We start from the raw sequence: 20,806 nt of genomic DNA on the forward strand, positions 1-20,806 counted from the left end.
GTTGCTTCCCTTAGCTGCCAGGATCTGCTGCCAGGATATATTATAACTTGATGTGTTATTATAGCCATTTTATTTTTTTCCCTCACCCTAGTCATTGGGGTAGTAGTACTCCATTTGGGCACAGTGTGTGACATTCATATTTGATGTCACCTGCTGTGATATTGCTGGAATATTGCCTAAATATTGATATGGTTTACACTTTGTACCCATATTAGAAATCAAACCCGGCTCATCAGCATGATGAGCAAACGCTTAAATCACTAAGCTACCTCAGTACTCCAATTGACCTTGAACATGCGACAGTTCCATGATGACTTGTGTCTGTGATAAGAGGTGAAGCAGTGTTGCTGCAAGTCGCATGAGAACACCCGATGAAAACAATAGCCATTAATTAATCATTACGATTGGAGTTCATCCAAGTAGTAGTTATATATATTTATATCTATGTTATCTTTACTTGCACTTAAACTTAGTGTTACAGCATTGCTCAGTGCAGTGATGCACTCTTCGCTGCAAGAGGTGATATTGAATTAACCATGGCAGTCAGGATCATTGCACTTACATTGCAACATGCATAAACTTGTACACATGTGCATGTGTGCCAAGAAATGCCAGTTTTATCGTGCCAGGCAAATGAAATGCCTTATCGCAGCTCAGAAACATCGACTCTGACCAAAACTCCTTCTTCAGTCCCTTAAATACTGAAAGCCTGGCCCATTTTCACAATGCTGTGATATTCTGTAACAAAGACTTGGGACAGTCGTAGTGTGATAGCTTTCTGACATTGGAGCCAGGTGGCATATCAACCCTTAACTGAAAAAAAACCCTAAATTAAAAAGGTTGTGTAACTTCTGCCTTCTTTATCATAGGAAAGAAAGAAAAAAGAAATCAGGAAATTAGAAAAAAGAATCAGGCAATGAGAAAGCTTTTAATCTGTGTGTTTGGATGTTAATACAAATACTTGGGATGTCACATATGTTTCTTAAGGTAAAGTTCAAAGAGAGCTTTGTGTTGCAACAAGTGTTTTTTCCTATAAACTGAAGAGTCCCTTTAAGAGGCATCAGTCTGTATGTTGATAAAAGGATCTCGAGACAGAGGCTGTAATGTGAATAGAAGAGGGAATATGAACCTCTAGAAACTTTTGACAAATACTTGACACTCCTGTTGGCACCTTGTGTCAACCATGGAGTGTGGAGTGGCGTAGGGTTACAGCAGCCGCAGCTGTTGACAACAGGTGAGAGACAGTGCACCTGTTGTTGCGTGAGCGATAAAAGCAGGCGAAAGATGTGCATGAATGCAGCCTAACACTGCGTAGCTACAGAAACACGAGGCATGAGGCAGACCTTGATAATTGGGCAACAAAGACAGCACGGTAGATATGTTGCCTGAGTCCATCACGATCCGATAGTTACACTCTTTCTCATCAGAGACTATTGGACGGAGCAGAATTCCATGGCTTAATATCTCGAGGTGGCGATTTTACTGATAAATTTTTATGTGTTTGGTGTCGAAAAGGCGCCATTTGATTTCTTTGATATATAATTTATGTGAAAGTTTGTGAATAAATATAACAATTTTCATTGTGATTAAGAGAACAAAGTGTTTTATGTCGAATGGAGGTGGTGAAGCGGTGGTTGTTATTAAATTTTTGCTGTCTGAAAAAGGTGAGAAGTCACTGTGTTATCAGGTTTTTGTCATCCATGAAAGAAAGTTATTTAATCTGTGGAGTGTAACTTCTTGAAAGTGTCCCTGCAGACATCATGCTAGGTTGTGCCCATGGTCAGTGCAGTTTTTGAGCGTGTAGCATGTTCATTTCTCTGCTTGACCTAACCATCACACTTGTTAAGCTTTGTATCCCCTCCCCATAATTCACTTAAACCCCATCCTGTAAACCAGAACTCCTCCCCATGCCCCATCCAGCCCCACTCATCTCTCGTCAACCTGAGCTTTTGGAGGTGGGGTGGCCTAGTGGTTAAAGCGTTCGCTCATCATGCTGAATCCCCAGGTTCAATTCCCCATGTGTACAGAATGTAAAGCCCCTTTCAGGTGTCTTCCACTGTCATATTGCTAAAAACTACAACGGTGTAAAACCCAACTCACTCACTCAACCTGAGCCTTGCTACTCTTAACTGAAACTTCACTGCGGTGCAGTCGGTTATGCTCTCTGTCCCTCTATGCTCTCTGCTTCTTCCAGCCAAAATTTCAACTTCACTCCTTTCCTCACAAATCCTGTTCCACTCCACACAAATACCACTCCACTCAGTCAGTTGTTCAACATGGCCCAATTTTTCCCCATCCGTACACCCCCAAACTGCACCACCTTACCCAACACCAGTCTCTTACCCCAATTCTACCCAAACTCCTCCCTATGCAACCCCACATCAAGTATTCACACAGTCAACATAAGCTGCCATCGTGCAAGCAAGTGACCACAAGTACACCAAAATAAATGAGGATCTTTCCTAAGCTGTGCTAAGCATCAAGTGTAAACAGTTAGGGCAGATTATACTTGTACACTTCCTGACATCCGCCTTAAGGTGATAAACAGTAATTTATAATAATTGTGACAACCTGTGATTTTTACTCAGCATGGTCATTCTGAAACTGATCCTCAACTCATACCTATTCCAACACACAGTGCACCTGCACATCAAATCACCGCCTGGAGCTCTAACACTAAGTTTTTTCCCAAGCTACCCTATTTTCTCGTGTGAGTCATATTTACATACTCCAATGTAAGATCACAAATAGGACTTCGACACTGACCTGAATTGCATCTTTATTCTAAATTTGTCACGGGTTAACTTTCGTGGTTTCTTTCGGTGTTTGTCTCCATTTTTTGTTCGAGCTGTTTACAGAAGAACCAATATATACCTTCTTCCCCGACTGGCTGCAACCAAACAAATATTGAGTTGAGATAATGAAATGTTCTTTTAGCTTCCATTTCTTACAGTTACTTTATGGTCTATTGATAATAGTCCATCAAGGATGAATTAGCTTCCTCTGTGTGGAAGCTGGCCTGTGTGATTATAGATGGCAATAATTTGGATCCTTTTCCAAGAAGTGTTTGAATACTTTCTTTTCATTCTTTTAGCAAAATTATCTGTTTTTCTATTTGAAAATCTCCTAACGAAATGTCATGCACTGTAAATGTGCTTTCAGATATTTGAATGGCTGTTTGACCAGACTGTTTGAACAAATATTTATATCTTGATCGCATGCATTTGTTATCTGGCTTTGTATGCTGTGTTTCATCCTCTTTGGTAGACTTGCTGGTTCCAAGGAAAGAGTTCATTCTCATTGTATGAGATGAAAAAGGGTAAATATCTTTGGACCAGCCTCACATCAGGTTAACTGATGTTCGCTTAGTTACTCCTGTCTCTCACACAGGGAGCAGTGAGGTAGTTTAATGGTTAAAGCATTCATTCATTTGAATTTGTTATGGGTTTGAATCCAAGATTTGTCCCTACTTGACCTGCCTCAAATTGGGGTAGCTTTTGTGTTAATTACTCTCTTGCTCTAACACACAGAGGCTGGTGAAATAGCCTAGTGGTTTAAGCATTCACTCATTTGAGTTTCTGATTGAATCCCAAGTTCTGTCATCTCAGTTGTGTTTAAATCATTATAAACAAATGAGTCATTGTTTGGAGTGTTTGTTTTGTGTGATACAGAAATCACATTACATTTATTCGTCAGCTGAGTTGTGCAAAAAATATACAGCAAAGATAGCAGTTTGTTTTGAATTGATTTCGTCCTAGCTCAACAGACATTTTCACGGAAATATTTATTTTTGTCTTACAAGACAGGTTTCTACTGGTTGTGAAGTGGTAGCGTAGCCTAATGGTTAAAACATCTGTTCTTCATGCTGAAGACTCAGGTTTGATTCTCCAAATAGGTACAATGGGTGAAGACAGTTTTTGGTGTCCCTGCCATGAAATTACTGGAATCTTGCTAAAAGTGGCGTAACTTACCCATACTTACTCATTAACTCAATCTACAGATTGTTTTATCTGAAACCAACACCAAGTGTTATATAGATGTAGATGCCAAGTTTTTCCAGTAACTTTATTTGAAATGCTTTATTTCCAGGTTGCCAGAAGGCTTCACGCAACTTCAGAATCTAACGTCACTGTTCCTAAATGACACATTCCTCGACTTTCTACCTGGTAGTTTTGGCAGGTGAGTATGTCTCCTCTTTTCATTCTTGTGAAGGAATTAACCTACGCCAGTTATGCACTGATAAGCATGTGCCATGAATTAAGAGATGCACAGTGCTGGATTAGATATGAATTGTCGCTCAATTTGTTATCATATCACTTGAGTCTGTTGGTTGTTAAGCCCTTTTTGAATGTATCTCAATGGATTTGTCTCTGCCTGTCTCCCATACATAAGACAAAATCATTGTGTGCTCGTGATTTTGTATGTATGTTTAACAGGATAGATTTTCTTGGCATGTGTTCCTCAGATTATTTTCCAGTCTGGCACGCAAACAGAATGGAAGTAGGAGTAATTTTGTTGTGTAACCTTGGCCTTCAGAGTCCTTACATGAAAGGAAAAGCGTTCAAAATAACTTGGATAAGTCAGAAATAAAAACTTTTGTGAGGGAACCATTGGATAGGATGATCACAGTTATCTCCCCTTGATTGTTAATCCCCATTTGAAGTGCTTTGAAGCTGAGAGTTCATGTATGAATCAGGTCTTGAACCCATGAACTCCTTCTATTAAAAGTGTTGCATGTTTTATTTGAATCTACAGGTTAGTCCATCTGAAGATCTTAGAGATCCGGGAAAATCACTTGAAAACCTTGCCAAACTCATTCAGTCGACTTGCTGATTTGGAAAGACTTGACATTGGCAATAATGAATTTACAGAGCTGGTAAGATATGTTTCATGTTGAGTGAGATTCTGCTCCTTTGTCCATACATTATGTAAGATTATTCTTCCCTTGCCAACTTATCAGTTGTATTGGTTCATATGGAAGGAAAATAGAAAAAAATGGCAAAAATAATTTCACTGTTTAGTTTTAACCAATGGTAAAAACAGGAATGATCCATGTTCTCCTGACATGACCTTGAATTACAATCAAAGCAGCATTAGACACAAATGACTGGCTCCTATTAAGGTGTCAGATCTTCAAGCAGAGAGGTAAAGATCCTTGTTAAAGATTACCGAGTGATTGGGCTTAGTTTTACTCCATATTTAGCAATATTCCAGCAATATCATGGCAGGGGACACCAGAAATGGGCTTCACACATTGTACTTAAGTGGGGAATTGAACCTGGGTCATCGGCGTGATGAGCAAACACTTAACCACAAGGCAACCCTACCGCCCTATCTTTACTGAGATTAAGGTCTCCAGACCCCTTGCTTGTTGAAGTGAGTGTCAAGTCCTCAGTGATAGTAATTATGCAGTAACACCTCACAGTGACTATGTGCCACAAAGTCACAGTTACTATGTGGCACAACCCACACTATGTGACACCTCACAGTGACACTGACATGTGCCATCTTACTGTTAACATTTTAATGCCACGTGCAGTTTGTGTTGTATGATAGAAGGGAGTTGAGAATGAAAAGTGAGCTCTGATCCATTGACAGATTATACTGTATCACTTCAAGCATACTTTAATGTGGGGAATTTTGTTCATTGAAATGTGCACACATTTTTTATTACTGTTGTCAGCAAGATTTTTTACTCATATCTTAGCTGAAAAAACATTTCTAGACTTAAGGATATATTCATGCTTCTGTTTTCCAATACTGAATTTTTTTTGTTGGATTGTATGTTATCTGAATCTCCTTTCCTTCAGCCTGCTGTTGTTGGCAACCTGACCAGTCTACTGGAACTCTGGTGTGACAACAACCAAATCAAGAGAGTCACAAATGTACGTGACACCACAACTTTCACTGAGTAATTTGTAGTTATAGTTACAGACTAGCCTCTGTCTTGTTTGCCCATAGTGCCTGTACAAATGTTTTAAGCCCTAAAATCAGAAGTGCCTTTTGCTCATTAGCCTCGTCAAATGTTCCGGTAAGACAGATCGTTCGTTGGAAAGGTAGACAAGCCACTAAAGACTTACACCAAGCCCTATGAGGGTATTGGATGGACAGAATGGCTGCTTCAGATGAGGGAGTTTCGTTTTTAACCACATTCAGCAGTATTCCAGCTGTGGAGGTCTGTAAATAACCGGGTCTGGACTAGACAATCAAGTGATCAACAACATGAGCATCGATCTGCACAACTGGGATTCCATGACATGTATTAATCATGTTAGCTGCTTGATGTATACACTTTCTGTCTACAGTGATCTTGTGCTTCCTATGTACTAGGTTAGTGTACTGTGTTACAATTTGTTTTCCAGACAATCGGCAGGTTAAACCAGCTGATATTCTTTGATGCGTCGAAGAATGTCATCGAGCACTTGCCAAGAGAAATAGAAGGCTGTTCCTCATTGGCAGATCTCCATCTGACCACCAACAACCTATCAGAACTCCCTGACTCAGTGGGTGAGTGAGTTCTCACTAGATATCACATCCAGCTATCAAAGGGTGCTTTTTTTTATTATTATCCAAATAGAATATTTTGTAACTGAAAACACTTTAAAAATACCATCTTACTCTTGCTTTTGAGAATTATATGAACCATATCTACTAGTATGGATAACAGCAGGATTGTTGTTTTCCCAGGAAATTTGAACAACCTGACAACACTGAAGGTTGATGATAACCAGCTGACGGCATTACCCAAAACAATTGGAGGGTAAGTCTAACTGTGTTTGTGTTTCCAGTTGTCTCCCTTGGATTATTTCCACTTTTAAAAGCTGTTATATTCATTGTTAATAAAATGTGTCTTTGACATTGATTATATAAATATTTCTGTATTCTGTCATGAGTATATATTGAATTTATTTAACAAGAATTTAATTTAAAATTAATAATTGATAGTGACATTTACATGTCTGTTTGATGAGTCTTTAGGATTCTTAAGAAAAGAGGTTTGGACGAAACCAAATCTGAGTGACTGACACAGGTTGTCTCTATAATTCCCCTGGGATACGACAAAGTGGTATCAGAGATGAAGATTGTCTTACGTTTTTTGTGTGTACAGTTTAATATGTTTGTTATTTGCTGTTGTAGGTTGTCAGCCTTATCGGAGTTAAATGTCAGTGCTAATGACATCGAGGCACTACCCGCTAGCATTGGTCTTCTCCGCAATTTGCGAACATTCTATGCTGATGAAAACTTCCTGGAGTTTCTGCCTGCTGATGTGAGTGTTCATGGTTTTCTGATGGCACGCAGAGATATTCTGTGTTGGACAGAATGTTTTGATATAACGGTATATATTAGGCATAAAATTACTTGACGTTCATCATAAGGTTTATCTATGCTGGTAGGTAATGAATGGTTCACTGATACTCATATACAAAATATTCATGATGATTGAAGTGATGAGATGTAGTTTGTGAAACACCACTGTGTTGTATCCAGTGTGTGACATGTATATTTTTGCATGTCAGGGATGGTGATAAATGTCATTTCATCACCTTTTACATCAGTCCACTTCATGGACAATATCACTAAATGATCTTCGCTCTTCGATCTTCGATGGTCTATCTTAAGGTATGTAAGTCATGACTGTCTCAGTGCTTGGATTACATATATGAACATGGGCCAGTTCCAAAGTGATACAGACAGGGTTCTTTAATACATCTCTCTGTATATTATATGTAACAATGAACAATTTGTGCTGCAGATCGGCAGTTGCAATGGAATCACAGTCCTGTCTCTTCGAAGCAACAAGCTGACATACATCCCAGATGAGATCGGGCGGATCCCAAGGTTACGGGTTCTCAACCTCAGCGACAACCGGCTTCAGCATCTGCCGTTCTCCATCATCAAGCTGAAGGAGCTGCAGGCATTGTGGCTGACGGAGAACCAGGTAGATGCCATGTCGTGGTATCCCACAATCCCCTGTGTTTGTTGCTTCATGCTACACTTCCTGATGTTTCCAGCTGTGATGAGAGAACCTGAAGTGTGTGTCTGAAGAAAAAACAACAGAGATCTACATCATGTCTGAACAGGATAACACACCATCAAGTGTGCTGTGGTGTCTGATCACCTTCTGATTTATACAGCAAGCAGTGCAACCAATTTAAGATATGGCAGCACAGTTAAGTGTGTCAGCGCGTCTTCAGAGTGCTCTGATGCTCATGTTCACTAGAGTATATCCTCCCTATTCCATTTGTATAGTCCTCCAGGAAGATGCATGGCTCAGGGGAATTCCAGATTCGGTAATCTTGGGGTAAATGTTGGTCCTTGTGAGTGAAAATATTAATTAACTGTGAATATTGAAATATAAAGTTTGTTGAAATGTGCTGAAAAATGTTTGAAATTTGCTGCAGACACGCCCGCTGATCCCGCTGCAGTCAGACTATGACCCAGAAACCAACAGCAACAGGAAGATCCTCACATGCTACCTCCTGCCCCAAACACAGCAACATGATGGTCAGTTAATGTCTAGATGGAGTCAGTCGTCTGCCATTGCGTTCGATGTTGCTATGATAAAAACTTGTGTAATTAACCTGTTTTATACAGAAAACTGTATGAATTATTTCGCTTTTTCAGTCACAGAAATCAGATGCAAATTTTGAAATTTCATTATTTCAATTTGTTCCAACAAAATGAAAATATGTATGATTTTGTAAATATGAAATGTAGTTATATTTTCCCATCATATTATGATATGTAGTCATTTGTAGTTAAAATCATTGTTAATGGTGCACCTCTGATTTTCAAAACATCAAAGTACCGTTCAGCTGACCTGTGAAAATCTGAGTTGATATTCAGTAACCCATGCTTGTCAGACGAGGTAAATAACAGGATCGAGTGGTCAAACTCACTGTGACTCAGTTGACATGTGTCATGGTATTCAAATTGCTAGATCAATACTCATGCTGTTGATCACTGGATTGTCTGGTCCAAACTCGATTATTTACATAATGCCTCCGTACAACTGGAACATAGCTGGCCCTCCTTGAACATCATACACACAGTGAAATAATGTATTTATCACATAAGCCACAAATGACCTAGACCTTTGTTTTGGATGCAGATGAAGGTGGTGGTGGAGGTGACACCGACAGCTTTCATGCATCCATGTGGGACGAAGAACGAGCACGGCGACAACAGATACACTTCGAGTTTGGTGATGAGGTGGATGAGGATGTAAGTAAGACAAAAACACCTTTCACTGACAACTAACTGGGATAACATCTGCCACTAGAGATCTCTCTCAGTCCATGTCAGCTTCAATCAGGATTTTAATTCATCATATGATTTCGTTGTTTTTTTTCCTATATATTGAGGCATTTTTAAACAAATATTTCAGGAAAGAAACGTCCCTATGTCTAAGGGAGACAACTTTCGTTGGTTTGAATAGAGCAGATTGTATTTCTTTTTTTAAAACTGAGACATCTGATTTTTTATCAATAACTGTTTCAATCTTTTCTCATATTGTCATTTTACATAATAACTGGTTTGAAATTTTAAATAACTTGAAATGATTCAGTGGACCTGATTTGGGCTTGACTGGTTGTCTATCCCAGCTGAGTGAATTCTAACACTAATATAGTTACTCTGCATGACATGTATTGTGATTAATGTTCATAACATGTTGACTAAATGCACATGATGTAGCCATGTTCTCCTGATGTGTATACACACTCCCCAAGCACCTGTCTAAGACGTCCCAGCATGTTGGACTAACTGTATTGAGAATGCTGCTGTGTCATATATACAGAGTGTATTAGGATGTATCCGACATGGACTTCATTTCATCTGTTGTGTACTGTAGATAGTTATTCATTATTGATATCTGATTGCATGTGTGAATTATTGTTGCTTTTGTGATTCTTTTAAATGACAGACATCTTCAAGGGGTTAAAAATCAGTGGGTATTTATTTGTATTTTGAGAAACAGCTGTGATTATTTGTTTTGATGATGGATATATTTGTCTTTTTGTGTTACAGCGTAGCTATTTTGCTTCTCTGTTTAAAAATACTCATGTTTGATACTGACAATGATTAAATGAAGTTTCAGTTAATCCAGAGAAGATTGATTGGATAACAGAGCTGAAATTTTAGAGCTGTGTTCAGCCTCACAATGATTTATGACTGTGCAGTTATGTAGTAAATAAAATAAAATAGTTCAGTAAACAAATCTTTCTAGACACAAGCAATTGAACACAATCTTTTCAGTCAATCATATTTATGCGTAATATTCACATCATCAAAACAGGAACGGTATTGTTTTCAAAATGCAAGTGTCCACTCTTATGTACCATAGCAACTGTACAGTGTCTTAGGTAAACATACCTCTCCCAAACACAGGGTCACTTGTATCGATGCCCGACCCCTTATCCCAAAGAAATGCGAGAGAAAGCCAGACATGCTCGCAATCTGGCCATGAGACAATCTGTGGGCAACGATGGCAGCCAATGGGACCAAGGCATGGAGAACCTTGGTTACGAGTCGGAGGTAAACATGGGATATAGGCACTTCATGTATATTATTATTCAGCAGTAGATAGCTTGTATTTAGCATGTTTACTTGATGTACATTATATATTGGCTGTTGTTGATGAAAGTCTGGTTGTGGCAATAGACCTAAACACTTTGTTTGGACTTTGTTCCAGTTATGAAATATTTTCACTTGACGTAAACTGCCAATATTCAATGTCTCTTCATCCAGGATGTCTCCCATCTATGCGCAAGGAATGGCCCAGGCTTTAAATGTAGACAAGATCGAAAGCAAAACTGACATTGTGGATAATAGATGAGAGAACCTTGTTTGACAAAATTCTGTATTCTTTTTTATGACACCCAACTGCGTTAGAGTAATTTTTATGAAATAAATTTATCAACCAGATTTTCATTATACGGTATGTATCTCAACATGTCACAGATGAACATGGTCAGGGACTGTCCTCTAAGCTTGATCATAGATGAACTTAGACATAATGGACAATCTGTACATGGGTTTGAACTCACTACCTTACACTCATATGATGTGTACATATGCCGTGATTATTATCACTGACCAATGTATTACTGTATAAAACAGAAAACTATTGTCTAGACTGCTGTCTTAATACAGACCTGGCCTTCATTTTTTTGACAGATCATATGACTATGTCTATTTGAGGCAGGGGTTCTCATGAAGTCAGGGGTTTGATAGAAAGGTACACTTACCTCATGCTCCCATGGGATCTTCCTGGTTGATTGGTCTAAGCTGCAAGTGACAGTTCTCAGCAACCCTGTGTCTAATAGAGGAACTATTGTATATTCCTTTACATCCTTAGTTTGTTCATTGTAAGTAAATATCTATCAGTTCACTATAAGTGTCCATTATTAATGAAGTCTCTTTTACTTAGACCTGACAAAAATGGCAAAAACTGGAAACTGTCTTCAGCAACAGGGCCAAATGTTGTTGATGAATACCACCAGAAAATGCTATGGCAGTGTCAAGACTAATCTGTTGCATGGTACCTGAACCACATTAGTTTCCCCACTGCCTGACCCTCCCAGCAGTGCTAAATATAAATGAAGCAAGTCTAGATTTCATCATTACCTACCATCTTGCTGGGGCTCCTTTTTAATTTAAATGGGTTTATCTGTTACTATCAAAATTTTATGTATGCAGAGACTAAGCATTAGTCTGTGTCAAGACTTATTTTTTTATACTGACCATGTTCATCTCACAGCTGAAACAGTAGTGTTAGTATCTGTTGAGGGTCTTTCCTTTGTCTAGTTGCTTGCAGCATGCATTTTGTAGTTTTTGGTTCATGCATGATCTTTGGTTTTTTGTTTGATATTTGTTTATGTTTTACAAGGTTGTGGATTTTGCTTGTCTTATGTTGCTACACCCACCCTGGTTCCTACTAGCACACAGACCTGCGTATTTCATTTTCAGATAAAAATGATGTATATTTAAAAGTAATTTGCTATTTTGAATCTCTAACTCCCTATTACATGTATGTGACTGTATCATAATCTGGGTGAATGGTGTAATATCTGTTGTACGCGAAATATAGCCAGTGACATTTGGTTTAAAATTTCTTGATTGGAAATATGTCGAGTTTAAATAGAACATTGGTTCAGATTAATTCAGACAAGCTATTTTAAATATTTTTGAAACATTATGTTTCATTTATTTACCTGTATAGCTTTGGGTGTTACATCAAGCAGTGAGGCTAGACCATTTCTCTGTCTAGTTTTACAGAGTTTTTTACAAACAGCCTAAAGGAAGCAAAATTGTAAAAATACTGAAACTATTGTGCATGTAGAATTTGGTGAACTTGATAGATATAATTTATTAATGAAAGTTTTCAAGAGAAGTGAAAATTTTTTAAAAAATGTTTGAAAAGCATCCATTGATTTTCAGTGATTCAGAACATTTTGAGAAACATCCTTATTTTAAATTCATGGCTGGTTCACCGATTTTGCAAGAAAAAAAGATTGGTTCTACCTCATTTCTATTTATGTACGTCTTGTTTCATCAAAATACATTCGATCGTGCAGAAAATTTATGAGCTGGTAATACATTCAGAGCAAACGTATTTTGAAGGTTATCTATTATTAATCCAATACAGTTATAATAATGATTCAATAACTTCTGCCATAGCTGTCGTAGATGTTAACATGTTGTGTGGTGTATCTCTAACCCCTTTAACTTCTGTGTGTGTGCAGGGCGGGACCGGGAACCACCCCGAGGACAGTGGGGTGAGGATGAGAGAGGCTCGCATCACCAAGCCCTCCTCTCCTGTACTTAAGGAAACCCATCGTCTCTATCGATACGATAAGGTAGTTCTTCGTCAAAAAGATTCCACTGAATCATTCATTTTTAAAGGGAAATGATTCCTTAGTTGGTAACCATGGACATAATGAACAGCCTATCATAAATACTTATGTTTTGGGGTCTGCGTGTGTCAGTGGGAAGATTTCAAACTGAGTGATCGTGGACCGAATGTCAAGGTTACACAGACATAAGACTTTTAATTTCCAGATCAAACAACTTTGGTATATATCTCAAACTAACGAGTTCATGTTCATAAGTTACTAATCTTTGATGACAGACTTTTGTGTGATTAGATCTAGTTTGTGCTTGTCAGCGTATTATGATGAGCTGTGTGTGGTGCTGATTAGATTTGACATTGTGATCTCTATTTGGTGGACGGGTTTTGCCAATCTCAGTAAAATCTGATGTTATTGCTAGGTACCTCTGCTCAAAGATATGAGGACATCCTATTACCGGCTCATTTAGAACGGCCTTTCATTCAAGTAATCAGGACATTTCTTGTGAAATCTTTCAAGTGAAGTCTGTATATTCAAATCATGCAGCCTTGCAAAGGTCAACATGGAACATCCCATATCAGCTCTCTCTCTATCATATATCTTTTACTTCAATTGGATAGACATTTGAAGAGGAAGTAATTTGACATTGTCTGTGGGAAATACGGTCATACAATGTTGGAAATCTATAAGACACTGTAGAAGTTTCTTTTTTTCAGTTTTTAAATACTGAATTGAGAACTTCATCAAAATAGAAGAAAGGTGCTTTCTACATGTCTAATGACTTCCTGTTAGTCTTTTAACTAATTAGCCAAAATTTGAAGGTCGTTCTGAGGTGACTTGTAATGCATGGCTTCAGACAGCAGTAGCAAACATGAAGATCACATTTTAATGAGACTTGGATTTTTTAAAGACAGTACCGATAAATTGTGATGCTAATCACCAACCAGTCAGATTTTATGATGAGTGAACTTTCTGTTTTGATAGTGCTGTGGGTTATGTTTACAGAATTATTTGTCTAATCATATGTGCATAGATTATGTTTGTATGAATAATTTATGAGATTGAGGTTGGTTATAGCTTTCATATATACCTTTGGATTAAATTTGGAGTTTGAAATAGTTAATGTCATATGCAGCTGTAACAGTTTATCTGTTTTAGTTATTGCATCACATGTTCCATGTTGACTTTTTTGTCACTGAATAAGGGTAAGTTGGGAAGCTGCTGGTGAAGTGTTGCCTCATCACACCACATTCATTTCTCCACATGACTATGATGTCTGAAGAGCACATGTTGTATCTTATTATTGATACAAACACACGTCTCGGAAAATATATTATTTTGATGGAAACAAACTAGCTTTAGTGAAACTGAAAACAACACACCAGGCCCCAATTTCTCGAAACAAACTTCAAGTTTTCACTCAAATCTCAACTGAGTTGCACAATTTTGAAACAGCTGAAATTTTACTCAACCACACTGAAATATAAAAGCCCAAACAGCTTAAGTAATATATCCACCAAACTCAAATTGTCTGCTGTAGCTTGAGTTTTATACCGATTTCAGTTCATTCTATGACATGCTTTTTCTCAAATTTGAGTAAGTGTGTTTCTAGAAATAGGGTCCAGTAGTGAAAGGTAATTCAGAACCTGGGGAAAATGTGGTCATGGTGTTGGACAGGAAGACTTTGCTTCAGGGACTTTAGACTGGCTGCATGTACTGCAGTAGGAGTACTGAAATCATGGACCAGAGAGTCTGTTATCAGTAATGTCCTTGCAGTAAGGGCTGTTCCCTCCACTTTGTGAAACCTTTATGAAGAAAATGTGGATGAATGACGCTCCCATCTTTCTCCCAGGAAAAGCAGCAGAAGGACAAAGCTCGCATGCAGCAACATCGACAATCACAGGAAATGGAAGATGAGACTGTGTCACTCCTCACGCCAAAACCCCAGAAGAAGGATAAGCAAGGTAACCGTTGTGTAAAGCATGCAGGTGGTCCAGGGTGCTATGTTGTTGATCAGTGTTAGAGTCACTAGGAATATGTGCTATGTCGACTTGTCTCTTTCAAATCAGAGGGCAAATGTTGACCTGTATTCTGTCCTTCAGACCCTTTAGACAAATATATCCAAAACAGCCCATGCAAGTCTAGAATGTGGGGCAAGTCTGCCCCAAATAGGTAGGGAGGTAAACCCCTTGATCCCTGTTGATCATGTATGGCTGTGGCGAACTGCATGAGTTCACTTAAGTATTTAGTTTTATTGACAGAGTAACTTTTATTCAAACATTGATGAAGCAATATTGTTTTTGTCATTAACACAAATCAATTTTCACCGTTTTTCACAGCAAAAAATCTGTAATATTCGCTAGAAAATATGAACTGATGCATAGGTATTTGGTCTGTGAAAATATTTACTGTTACTATGATATATTTACCATTACAGAGGATGGCTGAATCACATTGTTTCCAGTGCAGCTGAAACCTTTAGTCTATTTAGATGTCCAGCTTACTGATGTTCTTTAATTTTCTGACAGATGACAATGGAGGCTTCTCACAGGGCAGAAATCAGCTTGTCCGAGGTTCTGGATCTTCTCCCAATATTCCTGCTGATGTTGCTGATAGCCATCACAAGCCTGATATGCCGAAGTCCAAATCACATTACGGTATTTATGGAAGTGACTCGCCCTATGTACTGCAGAACCACAGTAGCCATGGTCACCGCCATCATGGGTCAAAGGGCAAACATTCCCATCGTATGCGGGACTATGACTCTGACACTGGTTACCGTAGTGATCATGAGTTGTTGAAGTTTCGTAAACAGGTTCTCAGTGATGGGAGGGGAAGTGGTCCGCCATCTGTCAGTTCATCCACACTATCTCACAATCATCGTCATCAGCATCATCACCACCATCATCATCAACAACGACCTCGACCGAGGAGGGAAGGAGGTTATGCAAGTGATCTCGAGGCGTATTCAGGGAGAAGCAAGGATTGGAGTCAAAGGTCAGCAACTCTGTCTTATCAACATCCAGCACACAGTCTTCCATATGATTTGCATAATCAGGTAACCAAGACGAACTCAGATAGTGCTACTGTGCCTCATTCTCGGAGGATCATGATGAAAAATGATGAACTGTTCAACCAGACATCCAGTCAGGAAAGTGTGAAGAACACCACTCTGTCTCCCCTGAAACCTCTCCCTACACCGTCCCCTAGTCTTTTCCAGAGAAATAAGTTTGTAGATCAGAGCACACCGGTTGCTCTTGAACCACCGGAGAACTTCCCACCAACAGTTCAAGATGGTAGCTTGATGACATCTGCTCCTGACACCAGTCAGAGCAAGGACTTCCAACGAGAACTCTACACAGTGCTGGAAGAGCGAATCCAGAAACAAAATGGAGATGTCGGGAAGTTAATGGTAAGTGCAAGCTGTTTGAAAGATTATGTTTATAGTATTGAGTTTGAAACTTACAATGTAAAATTTATTAATAACATTGCTTAGAAAGCTCTTCCACAGTTCATGAATCCTACCCATATTGTTCAAGTTTTGTTGATTTTATTACAATGTTCAAATTTTCAACTATCACTGTTTTACATGAGATGGGGCAAAATGCTTCCTTTGGATACTGTAATCTCATAGCAATCTTTTCAATATCATTTGCATAAAATCTTTGTTCCAACTTCATACCTTAAGGCCAATAACTTTGTATGTTTAGTTAATTATGCTAAGAACCATGAATTCTGTTTTTATTTCATCAACCTCATGTTCAACTTCATATTCTAATACCTAACATATAATTTTCAATCCCTGTTTAGCTCAGTTCTTTAAGGTTTATGTTTCCTTTATTCATCATATCATCTTTTCCAGGGTCAGCAACGTCCTCCTGGCGAGCTCCATATGATGAAACCCCCGTCCTTCAAACCTCCCCCACCATACCGACGCACTCCAGAGAGGACGTCCTCTACCTCATCAGGGGACAGGTCCTACTCAGAGTCCCCTAGGCCTGGGTTGGACTCTCCCAGGTCCAAGTCAGAATCTCCCAGAGACTGTCCATCACGTCTGTCTGACCCGACAAGGCCAACACCCGACAGCATCAGCAGACACAAAGACTACGAGACATGGACATTAGACAGAACACAGAGCAGTGAGGGAAACAGAACCCCTCAAATGATGCGTAACACGTACCATGATAATCAGTCTGGAGGGGATAAAAGAAAAACAACAAGTTATCTTAGTGAACGTTATGACCTGAAAGGAACTTCTCAAGAAGATATTTTCTTTCGAGATCGTCCAGGATCACGTGCAGAGAAAACTGACAAACTAGATAAGCAATTGACTATTGATGTTGGTAATGTGTCTTTTCAAAGTGACCGGTCAAATCCTGTCAGGAGACATAGTGACCCATATAGGGAACGCCCAAGGTCAAGGACGTTTGAAAATTCTGATTCTCAAAGGATGTATGATTCGTACACATATCATGATTGTGAACCGGAGGAATCATTAGTGCCGATGATGACAAAGTATGAAGATGTAGAGAAATTCAAGACTTCAGATCCGTCATCACAGGTGTCAAGTTCAACAGACAGTGGATACGGTCACAGTCATCCAATCTACGACAGAGTAGGCGACTTCTCCCGACATTCAGGTTGGTCAGATTGACACTGTATGCTGGTAGTAAAGGAGATATTATATATGTTGTTCACTGGTCACAAGGGGACCAGTGAACAGCATATTTATCTTACCAAATACCTCAATGTTAATTTTGAACTGATGCTCATGACCACTAGATTGTCTGGTCCAGAGTTGATTATTTACAGACCGCTGCCATATAGATGTGTTATTGTTGAGTGCGGTGAAAAATGACAAACAAAAAAGTGAAAGTGTGTATAGTTGTTCAGGGGCGGATGCAGGTTTTGAGAAAGATAGGGTGCTCAGTACATTTTCACCCAATTTCAATTGTCATTTAATAAAATTTCAAGACAAAGCACACTTTGCATATGTACGCACATGTACACAATCAGAGACAAACACACAGGCGCACAGAGGATAGAGAAAGAAAGAGACACATGCATGCACGCACACACACACACTGGATGCACTTATGTCGTTCGTTCACACTATCATCAACAGAATTCCCTGAACCTGTCTCCTTTATACTAATTGCAGGAAACTGTAATATAGCTGGAGGTTGTTGACAGTTAATTCTTGTGTATCACTCACTTATGTTTCTGATGTGTTCTCAAAAAGTCAGACAGCTAGTTTGAAGTGAGGAAGCAATCAGCTGGCCTGGTAGCTTTTTATTGAAGATAAACCTGCTTCCATTAGAACATGAAAAGATTCATCATCAAGCTCAGCCATTCTGGCTTTTTTCAGTTTCAAACATTGATGCATGTAGTTTGATAGGGACATGCTGTCAGCACTCTTTTACAACACTCAGCTGAACTGAAAATCCTGTTACAAACTCATGTTGACAATTTCTGGGGACAAAATTCATGTCTGACATGTCATGACATGGCTTCTCTGGAATAGGCAGTTTTTGCGTTAATATAAAGAATTATGCAGATTCTTGATATACCATTGAAAACGTTTGGGGACATGGGATTTGCACAATTGAAAAAAATGCAAATGATGACGGCAAGGAGGAAACAGATGAGTAAGAGAAATTGTTGGTGGGTTTGGTATTTATAAGGGTTTCCCAGGGATTGTCCCTGTTTTGTTCAAATGTCTGACATTCTGACTATTTTATGAGATTCCAATTAAATCTTGAATAATTTTCCATTTACTGAAGGTAGACAGAATTAAATGAAATCATGCTCATCGGGCAACAGCTCTGAATATTTTCAAGGGATTTGCTATTTGGTTTCGATACTTTGTAGTAAATGGTAATTTATATATGTTACAGGTCGTAGTGGGTCCCAGCCCCCTCCATCTCCACAGGTTCACCACTCGCTGATTCGTCAAGGCAGCTCGGCATCACGAGATGCATACATGTCAGGGCAGTCAAGGGAGGGAACCCCTGTCAGAGATGACTCAGGGTATCCAAAGGCAGACAACTCTGTTGATAACTCGTACCAGGAAATCAGAGAAACGGTATGTTGAATTTTAACATTCCCAAACCCTGATTTTCGTAAATGTCAGCAACAAATGTCTATGTTGCACAATTTTGCAAGAAATATTTTACGATCCTTTGTAGGATTTTGAGGTGAATGTGAGTTTGTTATCTATTTCCAGTTTCGAGTTAAGATCACCAAAAACCCAGGTCTTGGCTTCAGTGTAGCAGGGGGTTTAGGGTCTCATGGAAACCCATACAGACCCAATGATAAGGTAAGGAAACGGTGTTGGTATCAGTCTAAGTAAACTTAGTCTCAGTGTATTTCGTTATACTCCACCACTGAGTCTAACAAAACCTAGTAGAAGGTCGTGTCTTAATAAACCTGTGAAGATCCTTGTTAGAAGTGGTCTTCGGAAACCCATGCTTGCAAGAAGATGCAACTAACAGGAACAGGTGGTCATGCTCGCAGACTCGCTGATGCCAATTGCTTAGATCAATGTTCAATCACTAGACTGTCTGGTCCAGAGTCGATTATTTAGTTGTTTAGTTTCCTTCTTGAATGTTTTAAATGATTTGTGATGTGTATTCAAAGTTAGCACTGATTAATGATTAAGGCATCTTGATCCCTGTTCATAATACTTTTGGCTAATGATAACTCTCGCAGGTTAGTATGTTATGTATAATTATTAACAAACATTTTTTGGGGTGTGTGTGGAATAGGGACAGCTAGTACCTTTTTCCTAATTTCGTTATTTACACATGGAAAAGAAACTGTAAAGCAATAATTGTTTTATTTTTCAACTGACCATTATTCCATTTGTTACAACCAGGGTATCTTCATCACGAAGATTCAGCCCGACGGCCCTGCAGCTAAAACACTTCGTCCAGGAGACAAGATCATGGAGGTATTACAAGTGATGGACAATTGTGAAAAAGAGACTGACATATGCATTAAACAAGTGATGGACAATTAAGAAAAAGAGACTGACATATGCATTAAACAAGTGATGGACAATTGTGAAAAAGAGACTGACATATGCATTAAACAAGTGATGGACAATTGTGAAAAAGAGACTGACATATGCATTAAACAAGTGATGGACAATTGTGAAAAAGAGATTGACATATGCATTAAACTACAATTACCTCAAATTACCCTCTTATTTTGCTTTTGTTATACCTGTAGTTTGTTATATGAGTGAGTGAGTAATATCACTTAGACACCAGAAATGGCTTCATGCATTGTACTCATGTGTAGAATCGAACCCAGGTCTTCTGATGAGTGGATGCCTTATCTACTAGGCTACCCCACCGCCACTGTTATGTATGTTTCAACAAAAGTGTACAGCAAAATGTAAGGACTGAAAGAAAATTTGATAAAAGCATGTTCAGTATAAAAGATCTCTTAAAGTCATGTATAGAATTTGATTGATTTATTTTATTTATTTTTATATTATTTTATTTTATTTTCATTTTGACCATGAGTTATGGTTTTGAAATAGAGGCCATTGTATGAACTGCAGTACAGCAATACAATGAAGTTTCTGAGTAAAACAGTTTTGTAAAAATATACATATAGTTTCTTTAATGAAGGAGAATTTTGACTGTTGTGTGGGCCTTTTTATAACTGATAAATATGTATGTATGTTTCCTATCCTCTTGAGATTAAGTGGATGATTTATTTGTTTTATTTTTATGTTCTTCAGGTGAATGGCATGGATTTCCGCAATGTGGATCACAATGATGCTGTTTCGGTAATGAAGAACAACACATCAGTAGCGCTGTTGGTGGAGAGACTTCAGAAGGTCAACATCGTATGACAACATCTTGAACAGTGGCCTCTTGTATCATACTGGTCCAACCCATTCTTGGAACACTTACTGATCACCCACACCATCAGTGCTTAGG

The 20,806-nt window shown here is 38.7% G+C and overlaps 1 protein-coding gene across 1 annotated transcript in view; it reads left to right on the forward strand.

The window, feature by feature from the left end:
- LOC137290381 (leucine-rich repeat-containing protein 7-like) overlaps positions 1–20,806 on the forward strand; it is a 96,384-nt gene extending 75,578 nt beyond the window's left edge. Inside the window, exons 5-22 of the mRNA XM_067821280.1 lie at positions 4,090–4,179; positions 4,756–4,876; positions 5,811–5,885; positions 6,363–6,507; positions 6,688–6,760; positions 7,138–7,267; positions 7,754–7,939; positions 8,403–8,505; positions 9,113–9,225; positions 10,390–10,536; positions 12,747–12,860; positions 14,704–14,815; positions 15,380–16,263; positions 16,714–17,491; positions 18,749–18,936; positions 19,078–19,170; positions 19,729–19,803; positions 20,605–20,806. Coding sequence (XP_067677381.1) covers positions 4,090–4,179; positions 4,756–4,876; positions 5,811–5,885; positions 6,363–6,507; positions 6,688–6,760; positions 7,138–7,267; positions 7,754–7,939; positions 8,403–8,505; positions 9,113–9,225; positions 10,390–10,536; positions 12,747–12,860; positions 14,704–14,815; positions 15,380–16,263; positions 16,714–17,491; positions 18,749–18,936; positions 19,078–19,170; positions 19,729–19,803; positions 20,605–20,718 — 3,541 coding nt within the window. The 3' untranslated portion in view covers positions 20,719–20,806. The remainder of the gene's footprint in view (positions 1–4,089; positions 4,180–4,755; positions 4,877–5,810; positions 5,886–6,362; positions 6,508–6,687; positions 6,761–7,137; positions 7,268–7,753; positions 7,940–8,402; positions 8,506–9,112; positions 9,226–10,389; positions 10,537–12,746; positions 12,861–14,703; positions 14,816–15,379; positions 16,264–16,713; positions 17,492–18,748; positions 18,937–19,077; positions 19,171–19,728; positions 19,804–20,604) is intronic.

Source organism: Haliotis asinina, chromosome 7, assembly GCF_037392515.1.
Source record: "Haliotis asinina isolate JCU_RB_2024 chromosome 7, JCU_Hal_asi_v2, whole genome shotgun sequence".
NCBI classification, from domain to species: Eukaryota; Metazoa; Mollusca; class Gastropoda; order Lepetellida; family Haliotidae; genus Haliotis; species Haliotis asinina.